We start from the raw sequence: 26,686 nt of genomic DNA on the forward strand, positions 1-26,686 counted from the left end.
TACAGTGTGCATTTCAGAGAAAACTATGTATCACAAAAGACTAACATAATCACAGTTTTTCCATCACGAACATGAGATGGATGGCTGTATCTCAGCAAACTGCTGTTGTTATAGAAACTGCTGACACGTTGCTACTGTGGTGAAACTGGCATTATACTCACACTAATGTCCTTTTTATCAACCTCAATTCAAAATTCAGAGCACTTTAATTTACAATCAGGTAGCTGTACGTCATTCTCTGCAGCTGCAGGCAGTGTCAAATGCTGCTGTTGCATGGTAACTAACAGGTAACTGGTGCAAGTCTGTTATATTTATGTACACAGAAAGCTAATGACAGAAGGCAAAGAGAACATTTATCTGTAGAATAAAAAATTTGGTCTCTGTTTACTAAAATACAGGATTTTCCTCTGGCAGTGAAACCACTGCTGAAACGTACAGTACCAGCACGAAAAATTGCACTTATATCTTCTGATCCTGAGTGCGAATGATAAAAGTTACTGTTACTGATACAGCTACAGCAATTCATTAAAAATGAAAGAGGAGTGAACAGTTAACTTAAAATTTCGCCCCAAAGTACTGTAACTACATTATGAAAGAAACATTATTTAATATTTTGTTAAGAAAATTTAATCTTGGCCTCAGAGTATGTAGTGCTCTCACTATCCATACTACAATACTATGTAAACAATAGTGTTTTAAATAGAGGCAGTTTGGGTGTACAAAGTTTACCCTTTATCCCGAAGGCTGCTACTGCCCAGCAACCATGTAGATTTCTTGTGTTCCCTTTAAACAGTGACATATTGAGCAGTGAAAATAGATTCTGAATGGACTTAAAGATACAGTCTATGCCGGGCTGAAAGAAATTGCTGCAAATAATCATTTATTTTGTTCTGAAGACCCTAATCCAAACCATTGCTTTTTGGTTTACAACATGACTTTAAAAGCATGAATCATTTGTGTGAATGAAATTAACAGCAAAAGTCCCACTAATTTCAGTGGCATCCAGTTTTTGCCTCAAGTTGGACTTCTGTAAGTGTACTGGGTCTGGGTCTACAAACAACTACCTAACTTCTCAAACGCCTTCTGTTAGGGGAACTTCCACACACAACATTAGAAGACTGACTTTTTTTTTTTACCAGAAAAGTCTTTCACCAGACCTTAACATTCAGTTCACGTTACAGCTATGTAATTATTCTTTTCAGAAGCAGAGATGCAAAGAAGGTATGAACAGACAATTCAAAATATCTCATTTATGCACTTTTCTCTTGTAATATTAAATATTATTACTTTTGATGCAATCAAAGTCATATCCTTCAAATGGATAAATCCAGCACCAAGTTTAGAACCTCAAGCTTCAAATATCAGGCTCTTAAAGCAAAGCTATAAGCTTTTACTTTCAGTTCAATAAGGTACAATGTAAGAATAGTGAGAACATCAGATTTTAAAAAGGTGTCCTTTTATTAATTTTCTTTAAATTATTCTGTTAGTTACTCGTTGCAGAGTGCTTTGAAGATGAAGATCAAAGGTGATATATGAACTACTATTTATAACTCAGTCACCAAGAAGTGTGGATCAAGTAATTGAACAACAGATATGCTCCTCAGAACTCATTATCATTGGAAAGTAAATCACAGTATCTTATCTTTCATAACACCTGTCAGTCCTGAAGGGTCTAAAAGGCTTACAGTATGCACATGTTCTTCACACAGATATAGATGTACATGCTTTTAGGCTGGCACAATACTTCATTTTTAAAATGGGAGGGTATACCGTAGTAGCAAATATTCATATATGCAGGCCCAATTATAGGATCAGGTCTTGTTTAAATACAACTATGACTTCAATTGTGGAATAATGAATTGCAATCAACTCTGTGGAGTGCAGAAACTACATTAACAGCTGTAAAGCATGCTTAATAGAATAAACCTTTAGTAGCAACTCCTCTGCCCCTTATACATTAAAAAGAATACAGTTTATTCTCTATAGAATTTAAGAGCATTATGTACAATCATAAAGATAGTCCACAGAAGGATACCATGCTACTCTAAACATGATGTTAGTATTTCCCATTGTATACTTTCAAGAATCTATTGTTTGAACTCACTGTAAATGTACTGGGGCCATTTTGTAAGGACAGGTACATACAATCAATAATCATAAAAAAGGAAAATTTATGCATGGAAGAAAGCATTTGTATTTATATAATCATAGGATAATCTAGGCTGGAAGACTCTGGAGATTCCCTAGTCTAACTTCCTGCTCAAAGCAGGGCCAGCTTCAGAGCTGGATCAGTTTGGTCAGGGCTTTCACCAGTTGAGGTTTTCATCTCTCCAAGGAAGAAGACTCCACAACCCCTCTGCAAAATGACCATTCTCTTTACAAAGATTTCCTCCTCAACACCCATAGATCTAACAAGAATTTCCCTTGCTAGAGCCTGTCTCTTGTGCTTTCACTCTGCATCTCTACGAAGAGTTCGTCTCTATCTTCTCTATAGTTGCCCATTAGGAAACAGGCTTCCTGAAGAGTAATATACTCACTGTATCATCCCTGAACACATGACCATCTGTTTTTGAACAGTACCACCACAATAAACATATTTCCTAAAATAAAGAGTAACTCAAGACCAGTAAAACCACCTGTATCTTTGACAAGGAGAACGCAGAACACTGGCTACCAATGTTGGGACATAAACATTCAGGGAGCACATTTCAGCTTTGAGGTTTTGTTTTGTAAACTGAATTTTAAAAAGTATAATTGTTTTAGCACTGGAGGGTAATGTTATTCTATCTCATTTGAAAATAATATTTCTCTGTAGAACAGCAGTAGGTTGAGAAACAAAGCCCTGAAGTTTATATCTAAATGAAAGCTCTGAAACTTGTAGTTTACTCTGAGTTCAGATTTACCTGAAACAAACAACAGTAATGCTTACTCCATCTTGAACTGGAAGGTCTAAACACAATTTCAGATGCTTTACTCTTGAATAAAGAAAGAATAAAATTTTAACACAATTTGGTTCAGCTGTTAGCAAAAACCCCACTGCTTACAAATGATAGATGTTTCCTTGCCAAGTCACAAAGTTTTGTCATTTCTTTACATTCAGAAGCAATGGTTCTTTCTACTAACACTATATCATAAACAAGTAAAGGCAATGTAGAGCTCCAAACTTATCAATATTATTTGCTTCACTATCATTACTGAATCAAGTCAGTGAGTTGTGTTTTTTTCAGTGTTTCTCAAATGACAGATAAAATATAGACAGTATCTGCAATTCTGGAAGTTCGTACAAGGATTGTCGTGTCCCGGTATGATTATGCACTGTTAAGTGCTAGGATTTGATTCTGCTAGCAGTAGCACGAGACCAGTCAGCTGCCCATTGCTCACTCCCCATAGCCATGCTACACTTTCCAAACGTGCCATTACAACTCCTCGAGCAGCTGTAGAAGGAACTACATGAGGAACTGATCTGTACTAAAAAAAAAACACTGGGGTGGGGCAGGGGAAGAAGTAGCTTGATTAAGTGGGCACTTCTATGAAAAGGACAACTGTGAAATTATGGCTTAAGCTATCCTGGGCAACTAAGAAGGTTTTTTAGAGGATAACCCCATACACAGTAGATCTCCTCCTCTACTCACTAACTGTATTAGTATTGAAAATTGACTCCAAAATTCAGCTCAAGCTATTCAATCTAGTTTCTCCAAAAACTCCCAAAAGCTTGTCTTCCTTCTTCATAATATTTGTGGTTTAATTACCAAGTTGTTTTTTTTTAAAAAAAAAATAAAATCACACTTATTATAACTTCATAGTCCAAAAATTAGTAAATTCCTTGCTGTAATAAAAGCAAAAGCAGATAAAACAGCTATTAATTATGGGAAAAAAAATGTAGTGTTCCACCTGGAACTCTGATTTTAAAAAGAAATAGAAATCTGTCCATTTATGCATTCAAATGTCTTTGCACTTAAGTGAAAGTATTTTATCTAAAAGGAAGAATTCAGGACACCTCACTGGCACAAATATTGCTCTCTGGAAGTTGTCTTCAGGTACACAAACATTATCCTATAACTTTTATATTCAACAGACCCTTCTAAAATGTTCTCTGAAAGCAAAAGGTGCCCCAAAATCAGAATGCATGCAAACATATAGAACTCCAACTGGAAAAAAATCTGCTGACATTTAGAATCAAGTGGCAGGACATATACACCAAAACAGATTCGCATGTGTTCATCACAACAGTTAAGCACTGGATCCTACACTTTTGTATTCATGCATGCAGAGCAAAGCATTGGAATTACTATTTATATCACGTTTTTGTTCATTAAATTCTCATTTCATGCTTAAATCATGTCACAAGTACGTATATATATTAAGTACTACTACCATTCTACAAGATTGTAAGAAATCAATACAGAATCTATTGCTATAAAGATCATGGAGCTAAACCCTCCTTCTCACGAACACTCACCATTAGAAAAGCTCGACCCCCTGACGTTAAGTGCACATGCAAACAAAAACACCCAACCAACCAACCAACAGAAGCAGCATGGACTGCAAAGCTAGACTTGTTTTTAAATTCATCAGATGCCATAAAATAGTAAAATCGATGTCAGGACTTACTAAAAACTGCCAATGATGATGTTCTTGATTTAAGGTGGTGACATGAGACTTAGAAATCTGGGTCTCTTCTAAAAACTGGGTCTGATCAAATATTTTCTGTGATGTTGCAGGCTGCAGACATGATGAATCATTTCCAAACTGTGCAGAATAAAACAAAACAAGTTAAATGACTAGTCTGTTAAAACTGCATTTGTACTAGCTGACTAGCACTTGCTCTCCCAGCTACACAGCATGTTCCATTAACGTCTTTCTCATTACATGTGCCTCTAAAAGCTGCTTGAAAGTGATGGTTAGATATACAATACAAACAATGCAAGCCAATCTAAACTAATAAATTCAGCTTTGTTGAATAAACATTTTGCCAGGGCAGGCAACAAGACTGAAGTCCATCATAAACCTACAAAACAAGGCTTAGTGTGGTCATCAGTCCCTTGCAAAAAATTAATTTCAGAGGGTAAATGCAAAAATTTGGTTTCAATAATTTCTCTATAAAATGCAGGGACACAGAACTATGCAGAAAAAACCTGACTAATATTAATCATTAGAGACTGCAAGTTTGTCAGGATTTCTCTTTACATTAAAAACAAAGTTTCAGCAAAGCTTATACAAAGTACCATTAGAAATCCTGTTTCTTTGCTAGCTCACCCACAAAACTCACAGTGCTTCCGAGCTTAAAAGGGATCATTAGGTTTGGTATTTCGAATGTCTTTGGATAGAGTTAGCAACGTCAACATTCTCAAATTCCTGTTTAAAAATGGTTTGGGATCAACCACCTCAAATACACTACATCTTCATGTAAACGTAACTTGAAATGCCCATGTTTCTGAGGAACCTTATTTTCCTGAATTTGGGGTAGTTCAAAACTACTTAATCCTTTGCTTAGCATTTTCGGTTCTGGCCAACAATCAAACACCATTTGCAAAATAACTCAATAGAGACCATAAATTATTGAGACAGGCACAACCCAAAGTCACTGAAACCAGCTGAAAAGCTCCCACTGATCTTTGGGTAAGATCCTAATTGTTTGTGGTTTAGCATCATAACCCAAGAAAAGATACAATAAAGCAGTTCTCCCCTCAGGCAAAATTAGCTTCCCTTCCTTATATCATAAGCCAATCAATTTTAATACTACCTACAGCAAGTAAGAATTAGACATATTTTAAGATGCTTCCTCAGGAAAAAAGAAAAATAATGGAAGTTTTTTAAAAATGGAAAAGAATTTTAAAAACCCAAACACCATAGCATCAGCATTGTGACAATTTTAAATGAATCAATGTAAAGTCTAGCATGAAATGCAATTGACTTGCTCTTCCTATTCCCAGAAGAAACTTAGCAAATCACCAAGATGATACATATAAAGATACCTATGTGACTGTCCACTTCATGGATATTAACCAATAGGTGGCTGGTTTTACTACATCAGGATCAGGTGTAGGTCTGTCAAAAAAACCCTACGATATTTAAGACTTAATTTACAAGGGCATCATGCAATTCAAATTAATTAACTGGAAGGACAGCATGCAGATATGTGAAAGACAGAAACTTCTGCTGCCACAGTTAAATTCCCTCTAAATCTCCAATTCAAAACTTCCAAAAGATGCACATCAAGCATTTGAGCAGTGCACGGGGACAGCAGATCTATTCAGCCTAGTGACACACTAAGGTTATTCTCATCCCCACCAGTGTTGTTCCATGAGTTCCTCCCATCCCCTTTTTCTGTCTTATTAATCATATATCACCTACTAAACTGTGAAATCCTCAGACAAATCACTCTTGTTGCTAACACGTATATAGCACAACACTCTCTGGAGTCTGAATACATGCTAAAAACCATAATGTAACAACAGAGAAGAGCTGATGTATTTATTTGCCTCAGTACGTGATAAGCATGAATAATTTTTTCCAAAGACTTTAAAACTTTTATTTTTCACTAAAATAGAACTCTAAAAATAACTTTGGATAGTGCCCTTCCACACATAAAATGGCCATGGATGCGTAGAATTGCATCCTATATGAACAAGCTAAATGTCAGAGGTTATTATCTAACAGATTGCTCAGAGTTAATGATAGCTACTTCCACTCATACCCCCACATTTCCATCTATTTTTAAATGTCTTTACTTACATAATGTTTGATGTCTTCATCAGCACCAATCTAACTCTGATGGCAACATCAAGGCTGTACTTGTAGGACATGGGAAATCACACTGAAAAGCATGCATCCTTTTAGATTTGGGCCTAGAAGCACAGGATCTTTTATTTATTCATGAGTTTCCCCGAGAAGAACTAGTGGTTGCTTTGTGTCAGCTGAAAAGGATCGTAATTCAATCTTCACTGGAACCTGTTTATCTGAATGACTCATTAAGGTGCAAGCTGACTGCTAAATAACTGTTTCATAATAACAAAGCCTTTTGTTAAGGGAAGATATGTTTTGAGAAGTCAATTCATGCAGTATGAGTTTATCTAAGTTTCATTTTAAGAGAGCATTATTTCTTAACAATAAAAAGAAATATAGTAAAGCGCATTCACACCTGTAACAGCAACATTTTGCTGCAAGGACTGCATGTCAAGCGGGCAGCAGGATGTTTTATAGGCACAGGCCTTGAAAATGCAAGCTCGCAGCTGCAGGAACACTGGAGCAGGGTAGTTTCTAAAGCTCTCAAGGCCTGGTATTCAAGCATGAGATTTGCAAACAGCTGCTCAGAGCTGTTACCATTCCTCTGAAATTTTAGTCTTTCCAAAAGGCTATCTGAGTATAAATGCCAAGCAGTCAACTGGAGTTTCACAAGTCTACAGCTCTAGCATCTACAGTATTAAATACTGGTAAGAACTGACCTCTTAGAGCCACAGGTTTATAATAATACTCATTCTAGAGAATTCACTCAGGGAAAATTTCAAGTAACAGAAACAGCAAGAATAGTTGGCCCTTCACAAACAGGTATTTTCCAGAGATCGCTGCTATAGCATACACGTTATGAAAGTCAGCTCAACTGGTAGACTCATTCTAGAAAAAACGCCTAAGAGGCAGAGAACATGAAGTCAAGTGATAGACTAAAGCAACTGCTGGCTACTGTTAAGCTCTATTTGGAGCCAAAAGACCACAGTAATGGTTTACAAAGGAAGCAGAATACAGAGGAGTTATGCTTGTAACGGCAAGTCTGATTTTACATTCATTTTCACATCACCTCCGTTACAAATAAGGAACAAGTATATAAAACAGGTGCTGAGTTGGAATGTGTGCATTCCCTCAGGATTTTTTGAACCCTGGAGAATGGCTGCTTTTAAGGTTCATCCTCTGGTTTGGAGCTTGGATATTTTGGAATCTTCGTTCTAATCTAAACCCAAGATTTATGCCTGCCATAGGAAGGAGGAGAAAAGACATTCCAGGCATAAAGCCCTGCACTTTATAACATGATCTTCAAGTGGATATGCAGTTATCTAGTTTACTGTTCTGTTTGCACTTGACAGCAGTTTGAAACAGGAATTACTTCACACATAATGATTGCAGTTCCCTCTTGGCCCATGGAGTTACCAATTTTCAAGAACAGGCGTCATTTCAGTTCACGAGAAAAGTGTGCTAGGGACGGTCTTGCACTCCGTTACAGCTAGAGCATCAGGAAACTCCCACTAAATGAACAGGAAGCTTCATTGGAAGACCATTGGAACTGACAACATGAAAACAGGTGATTACAAATGAGGAGTGAGGAAATGGAAATACATTTCCTCTACATAATTCTAAATAGACTCTCACCTTGCGTTCAGCTGACTGGCCATGGATGCTTCCTGACTAACATTTTTTTTAAGGATTTTGCCTTCCAACATGTCCTGTCCTTTCTTATATTAATTTAAAAACATTTCTTGGTGTTGCTTTTATAACTATCTGTCTGTAAGTACTCCAGCAATCTTAAGTAATTTAATCTTCTTCACCCCATACCCCTGCAAAACTTTTTGGTTATACTTATTTATAATATAATCTAAAAGGGATTAAATACATAAATACATACATAAGGTTTATTATTGGCTATTACCCAAAAGCAGACATTATCAAAAGCATATTGCCATAATATTTTAAGGTGACTGACCTCCAGAAAGGAGTAAGAGCCAAAAGCAATGCTGAGTCCCCAAAAGTGCATTGGGATATCTTAAACATTAACACCACTTAGTTATTACACTATTTCATAATGCAGTTGTATTGATACACAGAGGTGCAGCATAATGACACTTGTTATCAGTCTATTGGAGATCTAAGTTTTCATCAGTCTATGTATTTCTTTTCAAGCTGAAACGAGCAAGACACAAATATCAGCAAAATGCAGAGTTCTAAATCTGAATACTGACATTCTAAGCAGCATCTATAAAGTCACACTTTCATTAAAGTCTCCTTAAAATTGTAAGTCACATTGGGGTCTAAAACAGTATTTAATGCAGATTACAACATCCAATGTATTTTATGACAGCTAAACTTTTTTCTGATTGGAAAGGTATAAATACTTTACTAACTCTGAAGTTAGTAACTGTAAAACCAAATTACATTAATATCCCTTACTTGACAAGGCTGCAAAACAGTGTTTTGGAAATGAATTTGAAAGATGCTATCACTGTGTCATATTTTACAATCTCTATACCTCAAAAATAATTCAGCAGTCAACTTTGATCTTATATAGCAAATGACAAATGCATTGTGACTGAAGAATCAGTACCCAAGTTACATGAAAGACAGTAACATTCAACATGGAAGGAAGAATGTCAACAATTAAAAAGTTATCAGTCTGCTGAAGCGGTTCTTAAATACTGTGTTTGTAATGTAAGACACCTCAATAAATTCTTCACAAAACACATTTCAATCTTTCCTCTTGAATTGAGAGGACTGCCCTGCCCTGCGCCTCTGCTTTTAACACATGACCTTTTTCCTCTGAAATCAAGAGAAATATTCAGTATTAGTAAAATAAGCAGTAGTATTACAATGTATAATAATTATGCAGCTCTACACTGTGTGAGTGCATGCATGTGTATAGAGAAAGATTTATTTAATACACATGCCAAGCAAGACAATATATTGTATCTACTGTCTATAATTAATTTATTGCAGTTTATTACTGTACTATTAAGTCTAAGTAGGTAACAATAAGGCAAACCCTGGGCTAGCAGCACTATGGAAATGCCTCTTAATTTCTTAGATTAAAAATATCACAGCGAACAAAGTAGTTAACTGTACTGTGGTAATGCAATACAATATTGCAGAGTTTCAGTCAAGGGACATAGCACACTGCACTACCCCCAACACAGAAAAACATTGCGTGTCTCAACAAGCTTACAATATCTATTTGTTCATATATGGCATCTTTTTTAAAAAAGAAAAACTATGAAATCTTACATCTGCCTGCGTATTTTCATCAAGAAACACTGAAGCCATTGTGACACTGAAGTAGCACTAAACTGAGTGCAAAAACTGACGTGATCTTTATGACCATTAAAAAAAATAATGTTGGGGTACTACATCTTACCTAAAAGACACTGCATCATCACTATTTTGAGACAACCCCCTGCAGCTCCCACTAGACCTGTAACAAAGAACTGACCTAAAAATCAAACCCTGAGGATTATTAACATGCCTTCCCCTCCCCCCAGCCCCCCAGCACAACTGCCTGCAGCTTCCAGGGATGGTTCCTTAGCTTCCTATCCTGTCACTCGCCCGTGCCTGACCTTGTGTAGTTTATAACTTCTGACAAGGTCACAGTGCAGTGATTTGGCTTCAGGCAATCACCTTTGCAAATGATACATACAGACACATATTTTACTCTTCATACAGCCTTGCCAGCATAAAAGCCACTTTATGTGCTTTGCAATCTTACTTCATGTTTTACTTTCTCACTGGAAAAAAAAATAAATTACAATTCTGCATTATCACCAAATCTTATCCAAATCAGCTGATCTACACAGTCACTGACATAGGAATATGACTGAGGTTAACTGTAAATTATATATACAGGAACGGGGAAAGATTGGAGAAGAGGTAACAAGCTTTCTACAACACTTTAAAACTTTTAAAATTGTAGTACCTCCTAAGAAGCAAGCCTTGAGAAATTATAAATCTACTGCTCTAGGAAGAAAAAAAAATGTTAAACAGTTGCAAAATTATTACTGCCCTGCACCTGCTGTTAATCAAAGGCCTCAACAACTACAACAGCATGGCATTGCACGATTCTTAAACTATCATTTTTGAACTTGCTAACCACAACACTGCATAGCTAATTTCTATACTCAATGTATTTTGCTCTTTTGTTGCACTACTCCCCTGATCTTTTAAGACCAGGATCTGACAGCAAAGAAAGGCGGGATATTTTCTGTCATTGGGGGGAAAGCATGACACAGGTGCTCCAACAGTTGTTGCATAGGTAAGAGGTGTCAGTATAAAGTTCACTGAAAACATGTCATGAAAACATGGAGAAATCTGAGAGGGGTGGAAATAAATATGAAGCGTCTTGTCTGAGAAAGCAGTGACTTAAAATCAGAAAAATATTAAAATTAAAATAAAATAAGAGAAGCTGAATCACTGTGAAAGTAGTAACTGATTCTTCTTAGCTTTCTGATCTTTTTTTCTTAGAAAAATTTTTTTATTCCCTCAGTCTTCTCAGAGGTGATACTCAACTAACAGGCAATGGCTCAATTTAATATGAAAATAAAATTTTGGAAGGTGCTACACTAAGGTTCTTAGAAATGGTCCACACACTTGGTATGGTGCCAGTAATGATTAGTATAAAGTCCTCACAAAACATCTCAAATGCCATCTGGAAAATCCATCTCCTGGTATTTTTCCATCCGTAAGGTTAAAGCATGCAATATATGTTGGTCTTAATTTTCTAGTATTAAGTCAAATGTTATCTTCCATCCTTATTACAACTGAGATATGGAAACACTTTGGTGATATTTGTCCTACAGTTTAAGAGCTTTCTGGTGTAATAAACAATCCCCAATTTTGCACTATTACTTCATACTTCAAAGTCACAAAACATTAATTAGCAAGATCGTGCCACCTTGTCCTTAATCTCATTAGAAAAGACTAATGGCTACAGAATCAATTATTTCATAGAGATTACTGTCTTAACACCATTAGCCTTTACATCACACAGGCTCATTTTGAATTCTCAATTCCATTGTAGTTTCCTCCACTAGTTTAATTACAACCCTTAATTAATTCCCTTCTTTAATCAACGTTATAGCTATGTCCATTCATTTATGGTTGCATAAAAAGAAATGAAGAGCCCCTTGCAAAACTATAAGGCCAGCACAAGAGCTTTCACAGTATCTGGGTGGCCTTAACCTCTGCTCCAATAATTGCAAGCATTCCTTCCGTTTCAATATTAATAGTAAACTCATAATAAAGAAACCCAAAATTTTAGCTAGGTTTTACAAAACTATGACAACAAAACCATTTTTGTTGGTTTTGCAGTTGCTGAAAATCCAAATAATTAGGGATTATATCTACGTACTTCATTGTTTATTTTTCTGTCAATTTTAAGAATCTGTAGCTTGGTCACACTTTCCTACTTATTCCAGTAGCCAAATTTAGATAGCAGGGCTTTTATCTATGCACTGTGAGGATACACTGGAATTTTTACATCACACTTTCATCATACACTTAGACATCCTATCCTGACATGGAAAACATTAATCAATATTGAGACAAAAGAATGTCAATTGCAGAGTAGAAAATGTATTATAGGAAGCTTAGCTGCTTAAGGTAAATGGATTGGAGAGGTGCAGTTAGGTTGGCAAAACTATTTTCAGGATGTCTCCAAGTCCAAATTCACTTGTACAAATCTATGACATCTGAATCTGAAACAACCAGTAAGGGCTGTTTGGCAAAGAAAACAGTTGTAAACTGTCCAGTTTCCCTCGGCCTCTATATAAGAAAGATTTACATAAGCCTCTCTTTCTCATTGAAAGAACCGTATCTATATTGACAAATACTTGTATGAATTTTCAACGATTTGTATCTATGGGTGCAGAAAGTCCATTCTCTATTTCTGTACAAATTTTCTGTTCTATAATTGAAACATTAACTTTTCACAGGATGCAGGTGGTACATTTTTCAGAATAGATAATTTCCAAAGCAATAACCGCTATTTTTCCAACTTATTGGAAATTCCAACGCATTACTATTACCATATAGTTTGTGGTTCTTTCCAGAACAAAGTGCTTTGCAATTCATGGTATGTTAACATGAAATTAACATGCTGCTTTCTTTGAAAGCTGCCATTTTTAACTATTCTGTACTGGGAAGATGTAGAAGTAATTCAGATTTATTCACCCCACTTATTAACACATTCTATACAGATACAGGTACGTATTTGTTAATATTATTAAATCATTGAAGTGCTGAGAGATCAATATATGTAAGGGCTTTTCATTAATGAAAAAAATATGTATTTTCCCTGTACATGGTAAAATGCAATTCCCGTTTTTAGGAGGAGTTAATGTTTGAGCCACAGATCCCATAAGGATGAAAAGATCCCAACATATATTTTACATGAATTTCTGTTCAACATGAATCTGAACATTCCTTGAAACTCAGATTGATTTGGTATTGTATATAATTTTGTATCCATCAGGTGTGAAGACTGAAAGTTTCCAAAACATACTGGCTCAAATAATATTTGCCATTCCTAATGTTTTTGGCATTTCAAACCTATTACAGATACACTCTAAAAATTATGCCACTGTATATAAATCCTGACCTCTATCCTTTGACCAGAAAAGCACAAATTTAATCTCATTTTTTGCAGACCCTCATATCTCTGCAACATCTACACAAGATGTATTCTTTTCTAAAAAATTGCTGTTTCAAAAGAAGACAGTATTCAGATTCAAACAAAACCACTGACCACACTTCTCGAATCAGATCTATTTTTAATAACAGCTCTCTGCTAATACTTGCAAATTCACTTCCCTTGAAGTGCAGCCGTCTTTTCAAGAAAACGCACTATTTCTGAATGAGCATCAGTGGCATTGCTAGCTAAATGTTCATTCCGTAAATATGCTAACACATAAGCATTCTCACAGTGAGAAACACTTACATTACCTAAAGAGAAGCATGTCAACACAATATTGCTCAATATCCACATCTATTACCATAATTAGTATTCACAGAATATAATTTCTTAATATTTGGTATTTTTGTAGAAAAGATTAATAATCCCTTTTGCAACAATGCTACTATTTCAAGAAAAAATGAAAATATTCTCCAATAAACTGCAGAATCTTTCTTATTTGGTGGGCATGTGATCAGAGACATGAAAGGGTCTGTCTCCTAAAATGATGAACTTTGAAGTATTTAACACTTTTTAACTGGGTGTAAGGGAAAGGTGCTGGTCTTCCGTGGCCTTCAGTGAAAGAGGAGATTTGAATAACTAGGAATAGCTTCTATCCTGTTATCTTTAATTAGCTCTACACAAATCTGTCTGGTTTTTTATTCCCCCCAAAGAAGTAGCAGCGAGCTGAAAGCTAATTTATGTTCCTTCCTTATTGCGATGTTGCAGACAGCACAGCCATATTCTCCTGATCATTAGATCCAGCAGCTTGGGAGCTATTTTTGCCATTTCGTTCTATTTTATATCACATACATTGAGTAATTTTTTTAACCTGCCTCCTGTCTCTCCAGACCTCTGTGATTACCAAAACTTGTCAGGCTCTCATCAGACTGTTTCTTGATTAAGGCAAAATTCTTGCCACTGCAAACACGAAATGATCCTTTTCCATCTGTGAAGTAAGCAGCTATTGTTACTGTACTCTTTGCTCATAAACTACTTTTGAATTTTCTGATGTGCTAAGCAGGAACTGAACTCTCAGGAACGGCTATGAAACACCAAAGAGCCCTATGCAAAGGGCTATGAAACACCACTTTTGCTTTATTTGCTGATTTTTTTTTTCCATCATGGTATAACAGAAATTTCTTGTAATGTCTTGATAAAGAGCCTAAATATTTTTTACTTCAATTATATCTTTCACATTCTCATGCATAACTGATAAAACTTTCTAGTGACTTTTTTAAGATCTATTAAAATAAATGTACCAAAAATAAATTAGCAACAAAAATGAGAAACACCAACAACCCCTCTGCATTCAAATTTCTTTTCTTAAATACAAAAGTGGAGACCAAGGGAATCCTATTTCACTGAGCAAATTAACAAAAGGTCAGAAAGCTTGATCTTTGTCACTGGTGTACTCTGTCTGAAAGCTGAACTGTCATTTAAATATTTATAAGGGAGAGCTGTAATTGCAGGTTGACATCTGTGAGAGAGCTCTGCACATACAATACAGGAAACTCTGAAAATATTCATGACATGGGAGATATTCCACCAAAGGAAAATTTGGGTGAAGGAAAGGAGCACCAACGTGGCATTTTAATCAGTTCTGAATCAGGATACATAAGAAGATGACATATTACTTTTGGGGTCCTTCACGGGATGCAGACACACAAGAGAAATTCAGAATTCTACTAGCCACTGGGGGGAGAAAAGTTGCAAATGACGACAGTACAACCAGCAATAGATGGAATTACATTTAATTTTTGTCAATATTTTTAAATGAAATAAAGAAAAAAAAAATGGGAGGAGATGCATACACGATAAAGTTGAGAGAGCAAATGAAAATGTTCCTGCTGCATCTATTAACTGGCCCCGCTACTAGCAACAGAGCTATTTCCCAGCAGATTAAGGTTTCTGGCTAGATAATCTCCCTTCCTGCCCAATTTTAGTGCATTTAATTAAACTGAATTTATTGTTGTCCCTCTAGTTTGAAATCCAGTTTATTAAAGACTCTTTCCAAGCAATTTATTCTATTTGGTACCAAAAGAAAAACAAGAAACCTCAAAGAATTCAGTCAATTCTTCTTACACAAACCCCCAGCTAACATGAATCAAGATGACCAGCCTACAACATACCAGCAAGACACACTGCCTATGTTCCACTCTGCCATCCTTTACCTGAGCTCCCTTCCTTTTCACAAGCCCAGATACGCTCTGAACACATGATGGAGAATATTTCAATTTTGGTTATTTAGTAAATTGCCTTCCAGTCACATGATGCGCCAGCCCACCACAGCAACCAAAAGACAGCATATTGAATCCTTACACAGGTGAGACCATATTCTGAAATACAGATGCTTAAAGAACTAGTGGATATTTGAAATGGATGTAATTGCAAGATAAATTATATTTAAACTGTTTCTATCAAAAATATGTCCAGTGAGCTTGATGGGATTACATCTTAAACATATGAAGAGAACGTTTCAGTTTAGTATTTGGCTTAGGTTTAAAAAACAAGTAGCCTCATGAGCACCAGGCTGAGATCAAATGTATTCTGTTGTTAGTCCTGCTCATTTTACCACTTTTTAGAAACGATGACTATGCGCATAGCCTCTACATAATTATCTCTGTGATTCTGGAAGTTTTGAAACCAAGCTTTGAAAATCATATAAGGGATTTCAAAAGAAAGAATCACAACTTTTTCTTCAGTAATGTTTTTTGAGCATATAATAAAATATGTTCATTGCTTAAACAAGCTGACACCTGGTGGAGTTGAACAGTGACTTCTAACAGCTTGCTGAATACACTTCGGACTACAGGCAACCAGGCTATGAATCTTAAGACAACAGGTCATGTGAGGATCCACATTGCACACTGAATTCAATATGAAATCTTTACTTCTATTTCACATTCATGGCCTTTCAAAGGAAAATGTTTGTGTGCCGTAGGGTTCAGACATGCAAATGTCACTTCCAGGTAGAGTGGCAAAAAAAAATTATAGAATATTGTTACGGAGGTGCAATGCATCATTACCAAGCAACATCCTTAATCCAGAGTATGAACAACCTCATCCAAAAGTGTTAAGACCTCACATTTCACTAATATTTAGAGTGACAGCCAGGACAAAATTTGAGGTAAATATTTATAGCAGCACGATTACAGAGTTCACATCTGTTTATATAAGGGTGGTTTTTTGGTTGGGTTGTTTTGTTTTGGTTTTTTTTTTTTGTTAAGAGACTGCTTAAGAAAAACACTGCTGTGCAAAGTTACTTAGCATGTGCTACGTGAAATATCCACTAAGAGCTATTATGGACGCCACCTCTTGTTTAGAAATTCTCAGCGGCACACTGCTGGAGATGGGAAGAACATGCACACAAAATATAACTATGCACTTGCCTTGCTCCTACTTTTGTCCAAGCAGGTTGATCACAGCTGAAGAAAGTATGCTGAACTAAGTGGACTGCTGTGCTGAAGTAATTTTACTTTTTTAGAATTATGCTATATCATGTTCCTTATATTCCTACACCCATCATTACCACTCATACCGTTTGTTAGCTTTAAACCCCATGATTACTTGAACATTCATTATTCTATTCAGTGCTTCTGTTTCCAGTGTGGGGTTTGCAAATTATGAGAGTATTTCAAGATTTCCATTTCAACATTCCTAGCTGGAACACCCATTCAAAGTGTATTCTTATAAAGACACATAAACCCTCCCTTTTATGCCAGCATTTCTTTCAATAAAACATGACCTGTGTCATGAGTCATTCAAAGCAACAAAAAGAAGTTCTGACTATTGTTGAAGAAACTGATTATCTAATTTTTGTGAACAATATTTTTGCAGTGAGAATGGGGTAATAATGTGATTGAAGGAAAAAGGCATTATTTTACTTAGTTTTAATTAGATGGTATCAATAGCGAACTCTTTTTCTGCTTGGGCAGATAATAGTGCCAGAGAAGTTTTAACATTAGGTTCCATAGAGTAGGACCTAGCGCTACATAATCATATGAATTACTGGGCTCCTGATTGGCTCAGATTTTCGTGACAATACACCTACCCCACCTCCTATCAATACACTTTAACTCAGTTATAAGATCCCTCGCAGTACTCGGTATTTTAGACAAGTCTTTCACAAGGTCTACCATCTTGAAGGAAACCCTCATGCACTTTCTTGTAAGATTATATGAAATGACTGGTGTATTGCCGCTGCCCTCTTCTGGGTGAGATAAGAACGGGACACAAGTCTGTAAGTCCCTGCTGCTCTGCGCTACCAGGAAACTGGCAACCACTCTACAGCTCCCGATTTTTATTTTCAAGGTAGTGTTCTTCAATTTTATTTTTATGCTTGCTATGCAATTAAGATGTGCAGAACAATAACAACTACAAAATGGCAGACTGACAACAAACTGGTGGCAATAAGGTAACCTGAATTTTAAGGTGACAACAGGGTCTTTATGTTGATTTCAGGTAAAAAGAACAACACTTCTTGCTTTTTAAAACGATGGTGATATGAAAAAAAATCTAGCTTAAAATATGACCACAGGCTCATTTTCTGGCCTAGCTGTAACAAGGTTGTGACTTCTAATAATAATATCGCTTCCTCTGCTAGTTTGGGCTGCTAATGAAAAATACTTCGGTGATTCTCTTCCACCTCTTTCACAGATCAAGAATAAATGAGTAAGAAATGTTTGTCATCAAAGCATAAGGATGGGATTCAGGGGATGCTGATCTACTAACTGGCTCCAAAGACTCTGCCTCTGACCTTGGATAATTAATTCAGCCCCTTCATAAAGAGGAAAAAAATTGTTCAAACCAAGCAGATTGGGAATAAACTATATTATTGACATAGAACCACAGAAATACCATAGTGATGCTGGATTATTCAAGTATCTCAGTAGGTAGAAGAACCGAGGCATGATACATAAACTGGAAAAGTGATTCATAATTGTCCATATCAGTAAAACCACTCACTGATGGTGCTTGATTCCTTATATCTTTGTTTACGTATCTTTCCAATCTTAGCCAGATTAACAATTCCCATTATGACAGGAAACAGGAAACTCTACTGCAAATGCGAAGTTTAGCTTGAGGGTAATTATACAGATCTGGCTGTGGATGAATAGTGATCTTGATTGTGAATGGGAAGATTGTTGTTTAGAGTTTTTAATAAACAAATTTAAAAATTAGAGCTCACTTGCCACTTGCAGCTCAAAGAAAGAAAAAACAATAGGCTGTACTGGAGGCTATCCAGGCATGCAATCACAGCACAGGAACAGAAACATCCCATAGTTTGCATCACCAGAATGATAAAATAAAAACAGAGGAGCTGACACAAGAAAAACACTTCATAAACAATAAACTGTACACCCCAACCAATGGGAAAACTGTAGAAAAATTAGTTATTTTGATTTGATAACTGAACTACCTGGCAAAGTGAACTACTTCCTTCCCAATGAATATAACAAAAATTAGGGCTTTAAAAAAAAAAAACCACCACCACCACCCCAAAAAAAAAATACCCTAAAGCTACCACAGAACTTTTAACACAGAGATAATATAGTTTAGGACACCAGGCATGGCATTAGAGAAGCCCTAGGATCTATTCCTGCCTTACTTATTCTTCCTGTAACAGGTAAGTGACCTCTCTCTTCTACTGAACTGTTTCAAAAAGTAGAATCCCAGCCTCAAAGCTGTAAATAAACAGTCAATAAACACAGGATCTATAACAATGGGGTTACTCTTATCCCATTTATCTAGTACCTGGTGGTTAAGTAACAGTAATCTATGCAATCACACATTAGTCAAATTTGTGACAAACCTAGCTTGACCCTCCTCTCCTAAATATGACACGTGGCAGCTAAGACAGTATGTATGCCTTCCAGCACATGCAGCTGGTACAAGTCTGTGGGAAATACAATGATACAGAACTGGTCTGCATTTCCACCCAGTTAGTTCACACCCCACTTGGAGCCCTGACAGTGTATTTGGTGTACAATATTATCCGTACTGAAGGGTTCCAGCTTTGTATTATCCTGGGGAAAATACTAGCATCTTACTGTCTCAGCCAATAGGCATTTGACTGGGATGATTATATGTACTTGTAAGGGCTGAAATATTCCCCCTGTGTAACATTCCCCTCCAGAGTGTAACTCCGCAATTATTTGTGACCCTATTTTCTAAAAGCCCAAGACATTGATGTTGTGATACCTGCTCAGTGCTTTTGAAAACAATCTTTTGTTCAGATTCCTGAACAGGAAAGCAATGTGTCATGGTTTAACTAAATCCAAAACACAGCACTGTAACAGCTACTAGGAAGAAAATGCATTCTACCTCAGCCAAAACGCCAAACTAGACATTTAGCCACTTGAAACACATATCCTTGAAGACCTTTGAAGATCTGAGTTTCTGTGTTCCCTGAAAAACTCCTCCTAGAACATGGTGTATCCCAGCTTTCAGAACGAGGACCACTGGATGCAAAAAGTCTCTGCACATTTCCACTTTGACTTTGGTACTATTTCCTGGTCCACTGTACATCTCAAGCCCAAGAGTTATCCAAGTTACCTTTCCGATAGTTTATATTGCAATGACCATTTTTAAACAAGCCAACTGCTTCCTTAAGAAGTTGACAAATTTTACATGAAGTCACTGCTCCATGAGCAGTGAAGTCTGCAACAACCGTATCAATGCAATTCTCAGACTACTCTTCCACATTTTTTATATCAGTGATCGCCAACATTTTGTGCTCCCTCCTCACTTTTTGAAGCAGATACTCTGTAACCTTCTTAGCACAAAAACACTTCCTCCATCCAACTGGTAAGTCTTCGCAAAAACTAGCACTGGTGGGAGCTCCACTGCACGAACACTTACTTACAAGAGCCTGTTACCACTTCCCATATCATTGCCTTAATTCTACTGTTCTTCATACATTCAATATTAGACTGGTTTGCCTTTTCAGCTTAAAAAACCTCTCCATCACTCTGATTTTCTTAATGCCTCATGCTTTAGCTAACACCAGCTCTCCAAAGCACTCCAGTCTGGTGGGTTCCCACATTTTTTGCTGCTGTGCCAAATAGCTCTGAATTTAATTAGTTAAGAATTAGCTGAAGAAATCTATCCTAGATCCAATGTGAGAGTCTGCTGTCAAAGTTTTTATGATAAATTCAAAGCCACTTTACTTTGGTACCTTCTGGACATAAGGTCCTGATGCAAAGGACTCGTGTTAGTGTCTTACATGTAAAAAGCACTCCTAACTATATGTGTAAAAACCAGAGTATTACAGAACATGTCAATAAATACTGTGGCAAGAGCAAGAAGTGTGATTTCTTGGAAAAATACCAATCTGGCTATCTAGAATTTTATTTTTTTTAACACTTCGAGGAAAAAATTTACAAGTATAAACTAAGATAAAGATGCAAGTGACATCTCTACACTACCAAGTATTTCTTCCATGAAGCATATGAATATTAAATAAGAAACCTAATTTACAAATTAGAAAAAGCTTATTTGGCACAAGGCTGGATGGTTTCTCCGTTTTATTCATGCTGTAAAATCACTCTTGTGATAAATTCTGCCCATAACTATTTTTCACAGACTATAAGGAAGCTCTGTATTGGCTATCAATTCAAACTTGCATAAATCTCCCGGGTAACTTAGAAGAAAAAGAGCCTTTATGAAAGCCAGATATCCATCAATGTTAACTCTTCTAAAACATTTGTTTTAATATTAAAATTCACAACATCACATATTACATAATACATATTTCACACATTCAGGTTTTCTAAAAGTACAAAGGATTCCAAGATCCACATGTCAAGAGATGAACAACAGATCTGAGATGTCACAGCTGTATCTCCATTCAGCAAAGCATTTAAACCTCATTTAGCAACATATATGAACAAGCTACTGTATCATTCTGCAGAACATGTACACTAGCAAAAATAGTATCTATTTTTTCCATGGGCTGCTGATTTTTATTTAAATGGGTTATGTATCAGCCAGACCAACCATTCTTTCATTTGCAGACATGTAATTAATATCTTTCTTACTGGCATTATCCCTGACTGATAGTACCAGAAGTCTAAGGAGAATCAGGCCTTTAAGCCCTAAGTATTACCAACATAAAAATTAAATCCTTTAAAAAGGATTTGAGGTGGCTTTTTATAAGAAAACAAGTCAGGAAAATGTCTAACTCCCTCTGACATAAACAACAGGACAAGAACTAAAGATTCATCTCTCTAAAGAAATCTGAAACCCAAACAAAAGCCAGAAGGCATCAGATAACAGCTGGCATCTTTCAATAGACAAACCATCCAAGTTTGACATTCCTATTTTGGCAAAAGTAAACATATCATTTTGGCAAAAACAGCACCTCCCATCATTAAGACAAACAGTGTCTTGAACTTGTATTGTAAAGTCCACGATTTTTCTATCCTCCTTTATGTGTAAACAGCAGTACCACTGTTAATTCTCCCATCACCTGGTATCAGGGCTTTGTTGATAATTATAAATTATTTCATGACCAAGTTTAAATGTATCTGCCAAAACAGAAATTGAACCTGCAGAGAGAAAGCATTTTTTTTCCCATTGCAAGTCTTTGACATAAGCCTCACTGGATCTGTGCCTACATATGCTGCCAAAAACATTAACAAACAGACTAGCCCTACAGCACAGCCACCTGAGCACTGCAGGCTTTCCCCTGCATTCCAAAAACACTGCAGTCCACAGCTTTAGCTCTACAGGTGAATAATCTGTCATTTTAGCCATGCACTAATGGGCTAATCAAAAGAGATTTTTAGCCTGTGGCGTATAAAATGGGACCGCTTCACTCTGAAATCCGAGATGTCTCAACGTCAGACTCAAGCCCTCAGGTCCTAGCCACCACTTAGTATAAAAAACCTGTTTTCTCAGCTAGTAAGAATTTTGTATCATATACAGGAAAATTATGAATGATGCATCCACATTTACCAGAACCAAACATTTTTCAATATTTATTCCAATTATATTTTTAATACTAAAAATTAATCATTTTTAATACAAACTTGAATATGTAAATCTTCATGGTATTATTTTATTTATCATTAGAGGAATATATATAAACACCTACATTTGACCTAGTTGTCTGGGCCCTCTTACAGTCAATGGAAAAATGGGCACTTTAAGATATAAGACAGATACTAAAACCAGAAAGCTTTCTTCATCCAATTTTCATAACTTACTACTAAAGTACCATACTATCTGAGCACTTGCCATTTGCCATGGTGTCTCTGTGATGGTGCTATAAATGGTCCTTTCTCTGCCTAGACTTAGAGCAAATTTACCCTGACCTCCCACTTCCTTTTCTAATGAGTCATTTAACAGATCACCTGAACCCCATATACATCTGTGCTTACACCTTCACTTCACATGAAACTGTGCCTATAATAGCTGCCAACACTTGCCCTTTTTCAGGGGAGCTCTTTGAATAAAGGCAAGTCAAATAACTAAATTGTCACAGGTCCAGAATTAAGCCCAGGAAGTGAGAATCAATTTGCTTTGACTTCCCTATTCAGTTATATGAAGATTAGTTAAAGGATTTTCTTTTTCTCCAGCCTCCATCTGCATCCTGTATAAGCGAAAGTATATAATTGATGATATGCAGGTCACATCTATCTTCCTCTTTGATCTGGTTAATGAAGTTGAGATTCACTGCAATTTTCTGCTTTCCATCATTTAAGGAATGCAGTTACTTTGAAGACTCCTTGAAACTTACAATATTTTTTGTCATACCCAGATTCTATTCCTCCTGGATATCTTATTTCTTTATCACTGTCAGTATAAGCTGTTAATATAAATCTTCTGTCTAAAAGAATCTAGACTGACTGAGCTCCACAAACTTAAATTCCATCTTGAATTTGTATAGAAACTTTCCTAGAAAAGTTTTTTGCTCTCACTCTCTCTTACCCAAGCATCATGTATTTCTAACTACTGGTGCAAGCACAAGGGCAGCATTTAAACTATGACCTCACACACACTAGAATGGCTGAAAAGGCATCTCCATCAAGTTAATGGTTCAACTGGTAGGTCAGTACTGAAGCAGTTCAGGACACTACCCTTTCACTACCAGAAACAGTGACTGTACACGTGTACATAAGCAGAAAGATGCTGCTTTTCTCCAAGAGTTAGTGACAAGAGCAAGGTAACCAGGGCACATAACAGGAAAGGCTGAAGTTTAAGGCTGTGGCTGGCTCATGTATAATCTGTGCAGTTCCTCAGAAAAAGGCCTTCCTAGCTAGCACATTCCCAGTTGCCTTTGTGCCCATGGATCCTCCTCTGCTCCATGGTCCCATTACTAAGACACTCATGAATGCAGGAAGTAAGAAACTGGTCAGCCTGACAAGATGCATTTAGCATATGACATCAACAAAATGCACCATGTCATGCGCTAAATGACAAAGAAACAGCCATAGGTGAAAGAAAAGAATGAGGTTGATTTAGCTTGTGAAAGTCTCACTTCCATTGTGACAGATTTGAGAGGTCTGAAAATAGGTTCTGAAGCCCCTGTTTGGCCAGAGTTCTGGTACATTAAAGGGAGCACCACACCCCTCCAAGTGATTTGCTGCCCAGACTTGTACTGCCATTTCCTTCCTGGAGTAAGAGAACAATGCAACTAGAGGAATCGGAGTACAATCTTTACCCTGACCCTCCACCTCTTTACCTTCCTCAGAGCAGATTAGTGCACATTCTATTTTAGTTCTGCAAGAAAGCCATTAGTGCAAAAACTGGAATACATGAATAAAAATAAATGAACAAAAAACCCCACACCACATCTGCAAGTTTCTTTACCTTGCATGTTCTGCTGGCAAGCTTAGGTAAGCAACTAAAGGGAAACTAAGAATGCTCCAGACAGTAAAGGTTAATATTGCTGTGGTATGGCTTGTTTTTGCACGGTGATTAGGCTCATTGCCAGACTGATTCCTTCAACGTTTTAACTGTCTGCAATGTGAGTGATTACATTAATAAACTTCCAGTGCAGACAGCATGCTAAACTCCAGCCACTGTTCCTGTAGGAAGAGAAGTCTTTAAATACACTTTTTTCTTCTAAACTCTAAATAAAAAAGGCAAATCCTGGCCTGATTTTCTCAGGAAGAACCATTCCTTAGAAACCTTTGGCAATCTATTGATTCTCAGCAACATTTTGAGGGACAGGAAGATTCCCTGTCATCTGAAGAAACTTTTTTTTTCTTTATTTTTAAGGTTATAGCAGCAGGTATAACATTCCTATCCATCACCTATCACAGATCTGAATAATTCAGATGCCAGTCACAGTATCCCTGCAAATTACAGTTTGAAGACTTTAAGGCCAAAAGCATACACCTATACTATTCAAGCTAAGACAGTAAATCAGCAACAATGATTTATAATCAAACACAAATTAGCTCATCAGAAATCTTCAGGAAAACTCCAAAATAAAAAGCCCTAAGTGATCTGAGTTGCACACAACCCCAATTTATCTTACAAGCTTGTACATTATTGAATAAGGCTGGGGAACAATTGAATCCTGTTATGTAACTAACAAAAAAGATCTTCATGTTTGGATAACAGGCAAAATGTTTGCCAGCAGCAGAAAGGGAGAGTTTTAAGCAATGTATTACAAGCCACACTGCTTCACTAATCTCTCTGAACCAACAACGAATACCTCTTTCAGCAACTGTAAAAGCTGCAGCTTACTTTTCTGCAACAGGAACGACTCCCTGCCAGCCCTAAATTTTGTCTTCTATCTCCAGTGTATCCAGAAAGGAGATAAAAGGAGTATTGGCAGAGTGAGTGAGAGGCAGTTACTATCTTGCTGTAGGGAACTACAAGCACCTGTTAAGCAGTCCATAAAAGTAGCTGTGCCTTTTTCACAAATGTTGTTTCATTACTTTACCCTCCATGACTACCAGTTATATACAGCAGTCTATCAGTGCTGTAGTATTTTTCTGGTGGTAGTGGTGGTGATGGATTTTAATGTCTACATCAGAAATGGTTGAAAACTGAAAACGTTTCATATATATTTTACAGAAATCTACACATTTACCAAGTTTACTTAGAGGAGCAGGGATACAGTGTGGGTAGAACATCTAGGTTTCATTCTCAGCTCTGTCACTAAGTCATTGCAGAAACTTGGGGAAATCATGTGTCCTTCTAAACAAAAAGTGGATAATAATCATTCCTACCAAACAGATGTCAGTAAGGCTTTGTTAATTAACGTCTGTAAGTACTTCAAAATCCCAAGATAAAAGACAAAGCGCATCATATGAATCCATAAAGCACACAATAACGTATCTACGGAATAACACATTTAATACTTCTTAACCACTGACCCTGTGCTTGTAAAAGGCAATAAACACACTTGCATATACAGGGCCAGAAGCCAATACAAGCTAGGGACTCTGTACCTCCAAACCTTCTTGCACCTCACTGATGTGGAATCATTTAAACACTACCAGTATCAAACAAAATTGGCTGCAGACAAACATGCAGGTCAGGTACATAAACAACCTTATGACAAAAATAAGCCTGTTTTCTGTATGCTTAATCGTTTGCAACCTGATCTTCAGGTTGGGCTCCAGCTCTTTAATACTTCTGAAAACTGAAGAGATGGAAAGGGCAGCAGTAATCCATCATGACCAGTCCAAGTAACAAACATAAATCTAGAAGAATATAAAACAATGGCAAAAAGACCAACTTTTAACACAGAAAGTTTACCATAAATATTTACTGCCATGACCTTCTCTTGGTATCTTTATGGAGAAAAACTGAGTATCTATTAATAACTCGTCCTACTTGAAGCAGATACATGAGAGGCTGTCACTCTGTCTTTAATTCTGTGCCTGCTCTCCCTCCTCCCTTCACATGACTATGGCATATATGTTTATTTTGCAACATGTCTTATTTTTTCATTATTTTAACTTTAATGAAGTTTTTCTGCTATATTTAGAGATGTAACTTCAATTTGCTCTTCACAGTTGAATCGAAGAAGTTGGCATTATATGCTACTCAGTTTAAACAGTATTTTGTACTGAAAGTTTCTTACAAATCTTTGTTCCAGAATCAGGCCCAGGTGCCTTTTAGAAAGGAGTATTCACTGTATTAACTGACTGAAAGAAGGTCCCTTAAACTCTTGCTTACTTGAAGCAAAGGACCAAAAACACTACCACCAATAACATCCACCTAACAACGTCTCCAGCTGATCACTTTACCGAAAGCATCCCTGGAATATCCTGAAGTTTTTTCAAGGAAGTGGAAATC

The 26,686-nt window shown here is 36.6% G+C and overlaps 1 protein-coding gene across 3 annotated transcripts in view; it reads right to left on the reverse strand.

Annotated features, from left to right (window-relative positions):
- The window catches only part of RIMBP2 (RIMS binding protein 2), a 162,535-nt gene that overhangs the window by 117,133 nt on the left and 18,716 nt on the right, over positions 1-26,686 (reverse strand). For all 3 annotated transcript variants that reach the window (XM_027814017.2, XM_027814018.2, XM_055712049.1), the window contains exon 4: positions 4,612-4,749. In XM_027814017.2, the coding sequence (XP_027669818.1) occupies positions 4,612-4,749 (138 nt within the window). The remainder of the gene's footprint in view (positions 1-4,611; positions 4,750-26,686) is intronic.

This window comes from Falco cherrug, chromosome 1 (assembly GCF_023634085.1).
Source record: "Falco cherrug isolate bFalChe1 chromosome 1, bFalChe1.pri, whole genome shotgun sequence".
NCBI lineage: Eukaryota > Metazoa > Chordata > Aves > Falconiformes > Falconidae > Falco > Falco cherrug.